The 16051-nt window shown below is 43.0% G+C and overlaps 1 protein-coding gene across 1 annotated transcript in view; it reads left to right on the forward strand.

Moving 5' to 3' along the window:
- Positions 1-16051, forward strand: part of CFAP47 (cilia and flagella associated protein 47) — a 572366-nt gene that overhangs the window by 285667 nt on the left and 270648 nt on the right. Inside the window, exon 48 of the mRNA XM_040424993.1 lies at positions 731-874. Coding sequence (XP_040280927.1) covers positions 731-874 — 144 coding nt within the window. The remainder of the gene's footprint in view (positions 1-730; positions 875-16051) is intronic.

Consider the following 16051-nt stretch of genomic DNA (forward strand, 5'->3'; position numbering starts at 1 on the left):
AGAATGCCATCAGGAACTATATGAATGTCCTATAAAGGTAATCCAGTGGGTTTGGGCAGCAGGTTTCCTTTAATTAAACACATTATCGCTTCATGTTTGGTCTCTTACCTCTTTTGTATTATTTGTTTTGTTTACTTTTTCAGTATGTTTATTGCAGCCTTGCTTTACATTTTCCCCCTTTAGTGTATATTATGCTCATTTTCTGGTTGATTTCGGTTCTTATTCACTGTATTGTGCTGTTCTATAATACACTGCTTGCGAGATGTCTATTTGTACAAGCCCCACAGCAAGTTAAATGATCTGAAAGCGTCTTACAGTAATTAACTTATTAACCGTTCCGTAAATGCATCCTTCATATACATACAGCTTGTTCTTTGTATGGTAATTTAATCATCCACAAAGACTTTGCCCTATTTCATATTTGTGTTTTATAGTTGAATTCATTTTTATAACATTTTGTCTTTTATTTTTTTTACTTGGTTTTGTTGTCATTTTGCTGATGAAAAAAGCATATGGCATATTGGCATATGTACTTTTATAATAAATATAGTGCACCAAGTGTTCTAAAGCACTGTTAGTGGGAACCAGTAGTTCTACTCTACATCATAAGCTGGATGTAAGATAATTAAAGTATGTCTGGGTTGGAGTAATAGCGATCATTAGCCATCTTTGTGTTTTCTTGGTACTTTTTGAGTTCATAATAATTTGCATCTATTTTTTTTATTTACAGTGCAATATGACTCAACAAGACTGGAAGCTAAAAGCTATTCTTCAAGTAGATCGATTCTATGGTCCTCCATTCTTGTATATCCCAGCTGGTGAAACAGCACAGTACCCACTATTATTTAAACCTACTGTTGAATGCTGTAGCATGGTAAGTATTGTGACCTTTAGAAGAAACCTTTAAAAGAAAAGAAAATAACAGGTTGCAAAAAGGAAAAGTTCTTATACATCTATTGTTTAGTCTGAGGAAATAATTCATACAATTATATTTCCTTTTAAGAATTCAGTAACTACTTCCATCCTTTTTTAGACTGGGCTCAATGTACAGAAATGTACAGAAAACATTCAGCATGTTTCATCGATCCTGTTTGTTTGAATTACATAGTAACATAGTACATAAGGCTGAAAAAAGACATCCATCCATCCAGTTCAGCCTGTTATCCTGCAAGTTGATCCAGAGGAAGGCCTCATGCACACGACCGTATTTTTTCACGGTCCGCAAAACGGGGTTCTGTTGGTCCGTGATCCGTGACCGTTTTTTCGTCCGTGGGTCTTCCTTGATTTTTGGAGGATCCACGGACATGAAAAAAAAGTCGTTTGTGTCCGCCTGGCCGTGCGGAGCCAAACGGATCCGTCTTGAATTACAATGCAAGTCAATGGGGACAGATCCGTTTGACGTTGACACAATATGGTGCAATTTCAAACGGATCCGTCCCCCATTGACTTTCAATGTAAAGTCAGGAGTTAATATACCATAGGATCTGAGTTTTCTCCAATCCGATGGTATATTTTAACTTGAAGCGTCCCCATCACCATGGGAACGCCTCTATGTTAGAATATACCATCGGATTTGAGTTACATGGTGAAACTCAGATCCGACAGTATATTCTTTTTTTTTTTTTTAATATAATTTTTTTTTATTTTTCCTTTTCAACATATAAAAAATAGACAGAAATCAGAAAGCATAAACAATAATATTTCCTGACTATACACAAATAATTACTATCCCATTATCATTACTCATCCAGAATCTGTCCGTTATCCTGTTTCCTTTTTCATGTCATACAAATATAAATGCAAGTTATAACCCTCCCCCCATCCCCCCCGGTTGTCTTGATGGTTTCTACAGAAAAGATTGATTTCATGATCTCATATCGGGGATTTCAGTCATCTCTCATAAGTTTGTTATCCACTTCCTTCCTGCTCTTTATCTCCCTTCTTTCCTCCTGTTTATTGCTTATTTTCCCCATTTATTTTTGCCTACAGGCATATTCATATCTATGCACCCGCCCACATAAGTTCTTCCATTCTTCAATATTTGGTGGTATGTCCGCCCCCCACTCCCTGGCCACTGTAACCCACGCCAGCATTAGTCCTTTGGCCCATTTCATTTCATGTTCTCTATCAAGCCCTATTTTTCCGGTATATCCAAGCACTGCAGTAGAGATCTCCAGTGGCGCGGAGCACCCGGTTCGACTGGATAACTCCCGAAAAATCTTAGTCCAGTAATCCTGAATAAGGGGACAGTACCAGATCAGATGGATAAAATCCGCATTATCCGCACTACACTTCCAGCATTTAGAGTCCCTTGTTTTATACATCCTACTCAACACCCGAGGCGTGATATAAGTACGATGGAGAATAAAAAACTGTATCAGCTGGAAATTACTTGATACTGTACTTCTTTTGATATTTTTATAAATGCATCCCCAGTCTAGGGTGTTAGGCTCCACTTCCAGTGCCCATTTTCGTTCACTATTAAACTTAATCACTCCCCCTAGACCCTTTTTAATTTTTTTGTATATCTGTGATATCGATATTTTAGTCCTGTTACTATAACAACAAAATTCTACAAATTCTGAGTGTTTCGTGCTTAAATACTCTTTATTCTCAGTGGAGTCGAATGCGTGCTTTAATCGTAAATATCTAAAACGTGTAAGAGTATCTAGTTTTATACTAAGCCCTAATTCTTTGAGTGTCCTAAACTTTCCTTTCCTCTCAATCTGTGAAATAAACTTAATACCATTTTTTTCCCAAAATACATAGTCATCTAACCTCTGAAACTCACCCAAGTTTATATTCCCCCATATGGGGGTAATCTTTAATGAGTAATTTATACCCAATAATTTTTTAGCACTCACCCATGTTAAGTGCATCATATTGCTAATTGGGCACTTCCTACCCTTTATTTTTAATATCCCAGCTTCCAGAACACTAAAAATATCATATCCGAGACCTTCAAACTCACCCACCAGGAAATGACGCAGTCTATCATCCTCTGTCATTATCCACTGAAGCTGGGAAGCGTAATAATAGCCTCTAAAGCAGGGAACGGACAAACCACCATCTTCCTCATCTAGCCATAGATATTTTTGTTTAAGCCTTACCCTTTTTTGTCCCCATATAAGATCATTTATTAATCCTTCCAGTACGTTAAAAAAATGATCACCAATCCAAACAGGGCAGGAGGATATGATATAAAGGATCTGCGGCAACAGAATCATCTTGATAATAGCAATTCGGTCTGCCTATCTTATCAGTAATTTTTGCCAAGTACTTATCTTACTCTTAACCCTTTTTAGAAGGGGGGAGACGTTAAGCTCCACATACTCCTGGAGCTTCGCGCTAATTTTAATTCCAAGGTATTCCAACGATTCTGTAGGTTTTAATATTTTAACATTAATGTCTGTTCGCCCAGTTTCATAGCCAATTGGGAGCAGCACCGATTTCATCCAGTTTACCCTGAAGCCAGAAATTTGGCCAAACTGGTTTACAATTCCCATCAAATATGGGACCATTGTCGTCCCCCCCTCCAAAAAGAACAAAATATCATCCGCATATAAGCATATTTTATCTGATGAGCCCGCTCCCCCAAACCCCATAATATTATCATCTGCTCGCACCTTACATGCCTGCGGTTCAACAAATATGGCAAACAATAATGGGGAGAGGGGGCACCCCTGCCTAGCTCCCCTTTGTAATGTGATTGGCTCAGATATCTCTCCATTAATTTTAATCCTTACTTTCGAGTGATGGTAGAGCAGTTGTACCCATCCAATACATTTTTCCCCCAAGTTTAATTTGTGCATTATTTTCCAGAGGAATGCCCACTCCACCCTGTCAAACGCTTTTTCTGTGTCCAATGACAGGATGGAGTGAGCACCCTCACCACCTATCTGGATGTTAAGCAGCGCCCGTCGGATGTTGAATTGGGCCTGACGTTTTGGTATAAACCCCGATTGATCTGGGTGTATTATTTTGCCTATAACTTTTTTTAAGCGGTTTGCCAACAGTTTAGCACATATTTTAAAATCAGTGTTGAGAAGAGAGATGGGGCGGTACGAGTCCACCTTAGTCTCGTCTTTCCCCTTTTTCCCTATCAGGGTTATTACAGCCTCCGACAGTATATTCTAACACAGAGGCGTTCCCATAGTGATGGGGACGCTTCTAGTTAGAATATACTACAAACTGTGTACATGACTGCCCCCTGCTGCCTGGCAGCCCCTGATCTCTTACAGGGGGCTGTGATAAGCACAATTAACCCTTCAGGTGCCGCACCTGAAGGGGTTAATTGTGCGTATCATAGCCCCCTGTAAGAGATCAGGGGCTGCCAGGCAGCAGGGGGCAGACCCCCCTCCCTCCCCAGTTTGAATATCATTGGTGGCCAGTGTGCGGCCCCCCCCCCCCCCCCCCCCTCTATTGTAATATCATTGGTGGCCAGTGTGCGGCCTCCATCGGCCCCCCTCCCCCCCCTCTATTGTAATTTCATTGGTGGCCAGTGTGCGGCCTCCGTCACCCCCCCCTCCCTGTATTGTATTATCATTGGTGGCCAGTGTGCGGCCTCCGTCCCCCCCCCTCCCTGTATAGTATTATCATTGGTGGCCAGTGTGCGGCCTCCGTCGCCCCCCCCCCCCCCCCCTGTATTGTATTATCATTGGTGGCCAGTGTGTGCCCCCCCGGCCCCCCCTCTATTGTATTAATATCATTGGTGGCCAGTGTGCGGCCTCCCCTCCCCCCCCCCCCCCCGATCATTGGTAGCAGCGGAGATTCCGATCGGAGTCCCAGTTTAATCGCTCTGGGGCTCCGATCGGTAACCATGGCAACCAGGACGCTACTGCAGGCCTGGTTGCCATGGTTACTTAGCAATATTACAATATTAGAAGCATCATACTTACCTGCTGGCTGCTGCGCTGTCTGTGTCCAGCCGGGAGCTCCTCCTACTGGTAAGTGACAGATCATTAAGCAATGCGCCACACAGACCTGTCACTGGGACTCCGATCGGAATCTCCGCTGCCACCAATGATCGGGAGGGGGGATGGGAGACCGCACACTGGCCACCAATGATATTAATACAATAGAGGGGGGCCGCACACTGGCCACCAATGATATTCAAACTGGCGAGGGAGGGGGGTCTGCCCCCTCCTGCCTGGCAGCCCCTGATCTCTTATAGGGGGCTATGATATCCACAATTAACCCCTCAGGTGCAGCAGGGGGCAGTCATGTACACAGTTCGTAGTATATTCTAACTAGAAGCGTCCCCATCACTATGGGAACGCCTCTGTGTTAGAATAGACTGTCGGATTTGAGTTTTCACGAAGTGAAAACTCATCTCTGAAAAAGCTTTTATGCAGACGGATCTTCGGATCCGTCTGTATGAAAGTAACCTACAGCCACGGATCACGGACGCGGATGCCAATCTTGTGTGCATCCGTGTTCTTTCACAGACCCATTGATTTGAATGGGTCCGTGAACCGTTGTCCGTCAAAAAAATAGGACAGGTAACACGGATCACAGATGCGGCTGCAAAACGGTGCATCTTCCGATTTTTCCACGGACCCATTGAAAGTCAATGGGTCCGCGAAAAAAAAACGGAAAACGGCACAACGGCTACGGATGCACACAACGGTCGTGTGCATGAGGCCGAAGGCAAAAAAAAAAACTGAGGTAGAAGCCAATTTAAGAATAACTCCCTGGTAGTGATGGCCTTGCCGTTCGCCCGGCGGTCGGTTCACGGTGAACTTTAAGCGTTCGCAATCCGTCGAACATGCGAACATATGGCGATGTTCGAACGTGCCATATTCTTTTGCATAGCATCCATCAGGTGGCAAAGGACAGCCAATTGAGACATTTCAGCACATGGACACACCCCCACCCTATAAAAAAAAAAATCTTGCTGCCATTTTACATTCAGTCTTTTGCCAGTGTAAACAGAGGTTGCTGTGTGGAGCAGGGACAGACTGTTAGGGACACCAAACGCTAGCTAATAGGGCCAGAAAAGTCCCTTTAAGGACTGGTATAGGTGTGCTATCGATAGGTATTATATACAGAGGGGTGTGATATACTTATAATATACTTTCTAACATAGAAAGTATATTATAGTGCATTTGTATTGTGCAGCAGTTGTGTGCGGTTCTGCTGCGATACCGCAGCTATACAGAGGGACAAACGCTATTGGAACATCTAATTGCAATGGGTGTGATATACCAGTTGCCCCCCAAAAACTGATTGAGGCAGGGGTGTGATATACTTATAATATACTTTCTATATAGTGCATTTGTACTGTGCAGCAGTTGTGTGCGGTTCTGCTGAGATACCGCAGCTATACAGAGGGACAAACGCTATTGGAACAACTAATTGCAACGGGTGTGATATACCAGTTGCCCCCCAAAAAAAACTGATTGAGGCAGGGGTGTGATATATCCATAATATACTTTCTATATAGTGCATTTGTACTGTGCAGCAGTTGTGTGCGGTTCTGCTGCGATACCGCAACTATACAGAGAAACAAACATCTGTATTGATGGAAGCGCTCATTGCTTCTGGCACCCCCTGAGAGCCAACACCTGAGGCGGACTGCCCCCCACGCCCCCCCTTAGTGCGCCACTGGAATAGAGCCCAATACTGACCCCGTGGTACCCCACTAGTGACAGTGACCCAATCTGAGTGTGTACCGTTAATAACCACCCTCTGTTTTCTATCACTCAGCCAGTTACTTAACCACATACAGACATTTTCCCTCAGTCCGAGCATTCTCATTTTATATACTAACCTTTTATGTGGTACAGTGTCAAATGCTTTGGAGATGTCCAGATATGCAGCATCCATTGATTTGCAGTGGTCAAGTCTAGAACTTATCTCCTCATAGAAACTGATTAAATTAGTTTTACATAACGGATCCCTCACGAAGCAATGCTGATATGGCGTTATTTGCTTATTTTCATTGAGGTACTCCAAGATAGCATCTCTTAGAAAACCTTCAAACAGTTTACCCACGACGGATATTAAAGGGAACCTGTCACCTAGAAAATGCATATTAAACCACCAGCAGTACCTTATTGCAGCCTGTAGCATGACTATAAAAGGTGTCTGTGTATTTTCTGTAAAATGCGGCAAAAATCTAAAAAAAGACTTTTATTCAACTGGCCACACTATGTAAACGATAGTCTTGAAGTCAAGGGGGCAGCGGCTTTCTCGCCTGAAGTCAAGCGTGCCCCGCCCCCTTGCCCGCCCCTTAGTATTTGATTGATAGGATGTCCAATTCCTTCACTGCTAGGCGCTTGAGCGTAGTCTCGCGCATGTGCAGGCTGTCATGTGCAAGTGCCTGATCATTGAGTTTACCTTACAGTGGATTGGAACAGTGTGCAGGCACCAGCAATGCAGGGACACAGTTGCACGCACAATACTACTTTTGAGTGTCCAGTGGTGAAGGAATTGGATTTCCTATCAAACACTAAAGGGGGCGGGGCACGCTTGACTTCAGGCGAGAAAGCCGCTGCCCCCTTGACTTCAAGACTATCATTTACATAGCGCACCCAGTTGAATAAAAGTTTTCAGACTTTTGGCGCATTGTACGGAAAAGACAGACACCTTTATAACCATGCTACAGGCTGTAATAAGGTACTGCTGGCGGTTTAATATGCATTTTCTAGGTGACAGGTTGCCTTTAAACTTACCGGCCTATAGTTTCCTGGCTCTGTTTTTGGACCCTTTTTGAATATTGGTACCACAATTGCTATGTACCTATCCCGTGGAATACTCTCTGTCAGTATAGAGTCCTTAAATATCAGAAATAAGGGTCTGGCTATGACATTACTTAATTCTCTTAGGATACGGGTGTATGTTATGTGGTTCCGATTTGTCTATTTTAATCTTTTTTTTTTTTTTTTTATTGTTTATTTTATTGATTTTTTTATCAATGAAAAAATAGTACAGGTACATTGTCTCATTGCACAATCGTAAGAGGCAATACAGGTACATTACTATGTTGCATAACGTCAATACCAACAAATGTACATTAGTATACAAAACATACATTTTGCATCTGAGGCCAATAAACGCACTAAGGGCTGAAACCACAAAAGGACATAAGACAATTACAATGACACGACACATGGGGGAAATTAGAGGAAGGGGGAAAAATAATAATCTAACTGGTAATCAAAGGTCTTTTTATTTTAATCTTTTTAAGATGCCGCTGTACTTTTTCCTGGGTCAGACAGAGCACTTTTAATGGGGAATTTACTTTTACATTCTGCATTTCATCTGACAGTTTATTTTCTTCAGTGAATACATTGGAGAAAAAAATATTTAATAGCTTTGCTTTCTCATTATTGCTCTCTTCAACTCCCCCCTCATCACAATGTAAAGGTTTAAAACCTTCAGATTTATACTTTTTACCATTTATATAATGGAAGAACATTTTAGGGTTAGTTTTACTCTCTTTGGCAATTAATCTCTCAGTCTCTAGTTTGGCAGCTTTTATTTGTCTTTTACATATTGTACCCGGGGATTCGTGTTGCTGCTTCGGCCCCCGACCCAGCTGTTCTTGCCTCCTAGCGGTGTTTGGCTTCCCTTCGCTTCTTCTCTGCACCCCATCATCTCCCTACCTCGCCTGGATTGTGGACTTCCTCCTTGGGCTGCGCTTCGTCCTACCTCGTTTGACTCTGCTCCTTCCCTCTGTCTTGTGGCTGGCAGGGCTCGGCGTGACCGGTTCACCAGAGCGGGGGGCTCCCGCCGTAGCTTGGTTCCTTGGTCCATGGTTCTTTTGTGCCTCCCTGCTGTGCCTTCTGATTTCCTGGTGTCCGCTGGTGACGGCGTTCCCCTCCTTGTGGCGGGTCCTCTCCTGTGGCTTGGGTTGTTTGCGGTGGCCATTGGAGTCTGGTCGGCCGCCTCCCCTGCCCTGCATCCTCGGCTCTTCTCTGGCGGTCTCCTCCTCCTCCTGTTCCGTCGCTCCTCCAGTGTCTCCGGGATCAAGCGGTCTCCTTGTGGACGTACTTGTGTGGCCTCCGGGCGGGCATTTGGTGCAGAAAAGACTGGTGAGATTGTTCCTTTTTTCTTTGCAATTTTTTGCTCTCCCATGGCCTTCTTTCCTTACTAATCAACTAACAAACTAACTAAAAGTATTCAAACTATGCTAAAGTATATCTAACCCACATTTTATATGGGTTACTATTGAGGGAGACATTAATCATGAGACATGGTAACAAATCCGTCTAACCAGCTAGTACAACCAAAATATTGTTAATCAGGAACCAACCAGACCAGGGTTAATTGGAGGATCACTGTATAGTAGTTAGCGGATAGACGGACTAATATGTTAAAAAATATATATAAATCCACTGCATAGAAACCATTTGTAGTCTATTGAGATTCATTGGGAATGTCACTCAGTGATAACCTATGCAGACGGACTATGGACAAAGTGGTATGGTCACTGAGTTGGTCAATGTGTGGATGACCTATATAACCATCAGGACCCTACCACATACAGCGCACATCTACCACTAACCAGAGACAGTGGTATCGCTGGGCAGTAAGGGATAGTATGAGGAGCAGTAGTATGTAATACCGTGCCTCCCAATACCTATCTCCGATGTGGAAGTGTATAATCACAGGTGAGAGGCTATTGCTGCCAAGGCGCATGCAGCAAACAGCCCACCCGTGCGAACTGAGCTACGGCTCGGAGCTGTTGCCGTCGGGGTATATGCAGCAAACAACCCGCCCGTATGTGTTGAACTACGGCTCAACGTGTTTCCATGCACTTCATCAGTGCATTTCTTCAGGAGCCAGCGTATCTATAACACATTCGCCTGCCTGAGCCGATACCCTAATGTGGGAAACGGCGAATAATATGAGGCTAATTATAGAGTGCCGCCGAGTCCTAGTGTAGATCTCGGTGCACTGTTTTTAACAAACAAAGTCTCGGCATTGTAATGGCCGCAGAGCGGCCACGCCAACACCGTGATTTAAAGGGGCAGTATCCCGCCCCCTGGACACACCTCCTGCCGGCAGCCAATCCACCGCAAGGGTATGCATGATGGGCTGGTTGACTGACAACAACGGAGGAATAAGGATGTGTCCAGGGGGTCAGCGCACAAGCGCTGCAAGGTAAAAATATAAACGGGAAGATCAACGGCGACTTTATAAATATATGACGAGGTGGCAATGTATAATTTGCAAAACGGTGATCACAAAACAATCAGTAAATAGGTACAGCACTATTAAGAGGGTAGATGTATAAAACAAATAGCCACATATGACCTGAGGTGACATATATGTATTGGACAATTAGCCCTATAAGATTGCATATATCACTCATCAAGATAAAAATGAATAAATATGCATATATAGTTGTCCAAAAAAATAGCGGATTACAACTCCACTGGTACAGTATGTCCACAGTGAATAAATAAGTAAAATAGTACAACATCCACTATAACTAATACAAATCACAATGACTATTTGTGAAAAAGGTCTAAACAGGAGTAACCATAGCATAATATTCACAGGAGGACAAAGAATGATCACAGTAAACCACAATGGAGCCCAGAACTATTATAAAAATGGGACAAAGGAAATTGCATCATTTAACCAATTGGGTTTAGTGGTCCCCAGTCTAAAGATCCATTGAGCCTCCTTTTGTAGGAGGATACGATCTAAATCTCCTCCTCGCGGAGTTCTCTTGACCATATCAATGCCCTGAAATTTAATGACTGAAGCCTGGCCACTGTGGAACTCATCCACATGACGAGCGATAGGAGTATCTTGAGAGTTGTTAATATCAGATACGCGTTCCCCAATCCGCCGTCTAAGCTCGCGTATCGTTTTACCGACATATTTTACGCCACATCTGCAAGTCATTAAATAGACCACACCGGTGGATTTACAATTCACAAAGGGTCTAATGAAATATCTTCTGTCAGAAGTAGAGCCGGTGAATGATTTGTTTTTATTGATGTAACCACAGAACTTGCAATTTCCACATGGGAAAGTACCCGAGATGGATTTATGTAGCCAGGTATGTTGTCTGGGACTCTGGTACAAGCTATGAACCAAGATATCCCGCAAGTTCTGACTCCGGCGGAAAGTAATTGCTGGTTTCTCAGGAATAAGATGGCCTATATCCGAGTCAGATCTAAGAATATCCCAGTATTCCGTTAATACATGACGTACTTGGTCATGTGCACCATCAAACGTTCCAATGATCCGCACATCATCACCCCCTTGCAGTTTTTGTTTTGGGGATAATAGCGAATCCCTATTGAGGCTCAAAGAATGTTGATAGGCCTGTTTGAGTAAGTAGAGCGGATATCCTCGAGATCGAAATCTGTCACGAAGGTCACCCGCAGCCTTTCTGAAATCAGTCAGCTGGGAACAATTCCTACGGGCTCTCAAATATTGCCCCTTAGGAATGCCTCTCTTCAGTGCCTTCGGGTGCCCACTTTCCCATCTTAATAGACTGTTCGTGGCAGTAGATTTTCTATACATACTGGTCACTATGTCACCAGTGGTATTGAGTGCAATGGTTAGATCCAAAAATGAGATCTGCCTCTCATTGATCTCTGAGGTGAAAAATAGACCCAACTCATTGGGGCCAGCACCAGTTTGTTCCATGACTTTGTGGCGGTGTTGAATACCAATGAGTTGGGTCTATTTTTCACCTCAGAGATCAATGAGAGGCAGATCTAATTTTTGGACAAGCTATGAACCAAGATATCCCGCAAGTTCTGACTCCGGCGGAAAGTAATTGCTGGTTTCTCAGGAATAAGATGGCCTATATCCGAGTCAGATCTAAGAATATCCCAGTATTCCGTTAATACATGACGTACTTGGTCATGTGCACCATCAAACGTTCTGTGGTTACATCAATAAAAACAAATCATTCACCGGCTCTACCTCTGACAGAACATATTTCATTAGACCCTTTGTGAATTGTAAATCCACCGGTGTGGTCTATTTAATGACTTGCAGATGTGGCGTAAAATATGTCGGTAAAACGATACGTGAGCTTAGACGGCGGATTGGGGAACACGTATCTGATATTAACAACTCTCAAGATACTCCTATCGCTCGTCATGTGGATGAGTTCCACAGTGGCCAGGCTTCAGTCATTAAATTTCAGGGCATTGATATGGTCAAGAGAACTCCGCGAGGAGGAGATTTAGATCGTATCCTCCTACAAAAGGAGGCTCAATGGATCTTTAGACTGGGGACCACTAAACCCAATGGGTTAAATGATGCAATTTCCTTTGTCCCATTTTTATAATAGTTCTGGGCTCCATTGTGGTTTACTGTGATCATTCTTTGTCCTCCTGTGAATATTATGCTATGGTTACTCCTGTTTAGACCTTTTTCACAAATAGTCATTGTGATTTGTATTAGTTATAGTGGATGTTGTACTATTTTACTTATTTATTCACTGTGGACATACTGTACCAGTGGAGTTGTAATCCGCTATTTTTTTGGACAACTATATATGCATATTTATTCATTTTTATCTTGATGAGTGATATATGCAATCTTATAGGGCTAATTGTCCAATACATATATGTCACCTCAGGTCATATGTGGCTATTTGTTTTATACATCTACCCTCTTAATAGTGCTGTACCTATTTACTGATTGTTTTGTGATCATACATTGCCACCTCGTCATATATATAAAGTCGCCGTTGATCTTCCCGTTTATATTTTTACCTTGCAGCGCTTGTGCGCTGACCCCCTGGACACATCCTTATTCCTCCGTTGTTGTCAGTCAACCAGCCCATCATGCATACCCTTGCGGTGGACTGGCTGCCGGCAGGAGGTGTGTCCAGGGGGCGGGATACTGCCCCTTTAAATCACGGTGTTGACGTGGCCGCTCTGCGGCCATTACAATGCCGAGACTTTGTTTGTTAAAAACAGTGCACCGAGATCTACACTAGGACTCGGCGGCACTCTATAATTAGCCTCATATTATTCGCCGTTTCCCACACTAGGGTATCGGCTCAGGCAGGCGAATGTGTTATAGATACGCTGGCTCCTGAAGAAATGCACTGATGAAGTGCATGGAAACGCGTTGAGCCGTAGTTCAACACATACGGGCGGGTTGTTTGCTGCATATACCCCGACGGCAACAGCTCCGAGCCGTAGCTCAGTTCGCACGGGTGGGCTGTTTGCTGCATGCGCCTTGGCAGCAATAGCCTCTCACCTGTGATTATACACTTCCACATTGGAGATAGGTATTGGGAGGCACGGTATTACATACTACTGCTCCTCATACTATCCCTTACTGCCCAGCGATACCACTGTCTCTGGTTAGTGGTAGATGTGCGCTGTATGTGGTAGGGTCCTGATGGTTATATAGGTCATCCACACATTGACCAACTCAGTGACCATACCACTTTGTCCATAGTCCGTCTGCATAGGTTATCACTGAGTGACATTCCCAATGAATCTCAATAGACTACAAATGGTTTCTATGCAGTGGATTTATATATATTTTTTAACATATTAGTCCGTCTATCCGCTAACTACTATACAGTGATCCTCCAATTAACCCTGGTCTGGTTGGTTCCTGATTAACAATATTTTGGTTGTACTAGCTGGTTAGACGGATTTGTTACCATGTCTCATGATTAATGTAGGCATTCACCCCCATCCCTGTAGCACTAATAAACTTTTTATTATTTTTGCCCTTTTAACGTCCCTTTTCAATATTTGTTCTGTTTGATTACTAGGGACGTATACCTTCATACATAGTTATATTATATATTTTTGTTACTATTGAGGGAGAATAAGGAGACAAGGAGACAAATACAAATACAAAGAAACAGGAAAAGGGGGGGGGCGGAGGAAAGTAAAGGAAAATAAAAATTGGAAAAAGAAAAAAAAAAAAAGTAGAAGAGGGAAGGAGGAGGAAAATGAAGATAAAAAAGAAAAAGAAAAAAAAAGAAGGAGAGGGAGAGAAGAAGGAGAAAAAAAAAAAGAAAAAAAAAGGGAGAAGGGAGAGAAGGAAAGAGGAAAAAAAAAAAAAAAGGGATAATAAAAGGAAAGAAGGAAAAGAAAGAGGAACGGGGAATGGCTCCAAAGGCTAGTAGGCGTTCGGCAAACCTCTCTGGCCAGAAAGAGGCCATTAAATCCTTTGAAGGGACAAAAATAGATCAATTTTTAAGGTCCCCAAGGGTTAATACAAGAGGTGGACAAAAGGACACTAGCTCTAAAAAAAAATTGACAATTTCGAGGTGATGGAAATAGAATCACAAAAAGTTCTTGGGTGCCCTCAAGAGGGAACAGAGGGAGAAGATATGTCTAGTCCCAATTCTTCCCCGCTAAAAGAAATACTATTGGCAGTAAAACAGAATGGGGACTTAATCCAGGGTATTAGAACCCAACTCGGGTCTATCCAAGTTGATGTGGGATTGATTAGAGACGATTTGTCAAAAATTCGAGATAGAGTTAACAATGTGGAGAGCTCTATGGTTATTATACAGAATGAATGAGATGTCCACCATGAAGACAGATCTCAATTTCCTTAAAAGAAAGGTGGTGGACCTCGAAGATAGATCACGGAGATACAACGTGAGAATCCTGGGGGTTCCAGAGGGCGCCGAAGATAAGAACCCTACCCAATTTATACAGATGTTGATTCTTGAGAATTTTTGGGAGGGATTCTTTTTCCCCTTTGTTTATGATAGAAAGAGACCATCGGGTTCCAGGTGGCTAACCAATCCCTGGGAGACAACCATGGACATTCCTTGTTAAGTTGTTGGTTTCAAGGGATAGAGATATGTTATTAAGAAGGGCGAGGGAATGTTCACCTGTCCTATATGATGGAAACAGATTGGCCTTTTTTCCCGATTTTTCAAAGGATATTCAAGAAAAGAGACGCTCGTTTATGACGGTTAAAAAGAGGCTAAGAGAAAGGGATATTAAATATTCACTTATTTTCCCAGCAAAACTTCGGATTATTTTTAAGGATACAACTTTATTTTTTGATACCTCGGATAAAGCCGCGGATTGGCTTGAACGAAATGATATATGATCTAACTGTTGTAGGCTTTGCTGGGAATAACAATTGGTAGAGGGTCCTTGTACTCTCAACCTTTCTCTGTTTAATTAGCGGGGAGGTGCCGAGCAGGGGGGATGGTCATAGGAGAGAGATCTGCTGCAATATGTGGTGGATTACCTGTAGGGGGGGTTGGGCCTGGGCTGTGATGTGTCCTCCTTTTTTTTTTTTTTCCTCTAGTTCTTTATAATGTCTATCAGAATTGTTGCCTGGAACGTACGGGGTCTGGGGGATAGAAGAAAGAGACAGGCGGTTTTTGATCTCACGCAGATCCATCTCCCAGCAATAGTATGTTTGTTGGAAACGCACCTCACTGGGGAGACCTCTGGGGTGGTCGGCAGGGGATGGGCTACGCACACGTATCACTCTACCTTCTCTAGTTATTCTAGGGGAGTTACTGTTTTTATACATAGAACGATTGATTTCGTGTGCGAGGCATCCTCTGTTGACCAACAAGGGAGATTTGTCTTCCTATACTGCAGGCTGATGGGGAAGACATCTATTCTGGCCTTTGTCTATATTCCACCTCCATTTTCCTTTTCAGTTCTCAACTCTTTGTTAACATTTATGGATAAATGGCCAGAGTGTCCAACACTGATTATTGGAGATTTCAACTGTGTTATTAATCCTGTGCTGGATAGGGTCTCTACGGGTGTCAAGGGAGACACTCCTGTTCAGGGGTCCCCCTTAGCATGGTTTTGCTCTGAGGCCGGGTTTGAAGATCTTTGGGGACGCTTGGGCCATGGGAAAAGGGCTTTTTAGAGTAAATCATTTTTATTGGTATTTTAGTAAAGCACAAAGATAAAGCCATACATCTGAAAATTCTTGATCAAAATAGCATTTGTAAACGCTTATACAATAGGCTTACTCCTAAAGCGTAATATGTATATGGTTTGTGTAGTATGACCAAAGTACATTAAGGTCTACAACAAAAGACCATACCAATCAAGGGAAACGGGGGAGGGAAAAAGGGGGGAAGGGAAAGAAGGGCCTTTAAGTAACA

The sequence above is a fragment of the Bufo bufo genome, chromosome 3 (genome assembly GCF_905171765.1).
Source record: "Bufo bufo chromosome 3, aBufBuf1.1, whole genome shotgun sequence".
In the NCBI taxonomy this organism is placed as follows: domain Eukaryota; kingdom Metazoa; phylum Chordata; class Amphibia; order Anura; family Bufonidae; genus Bufo; species Bufo bufo.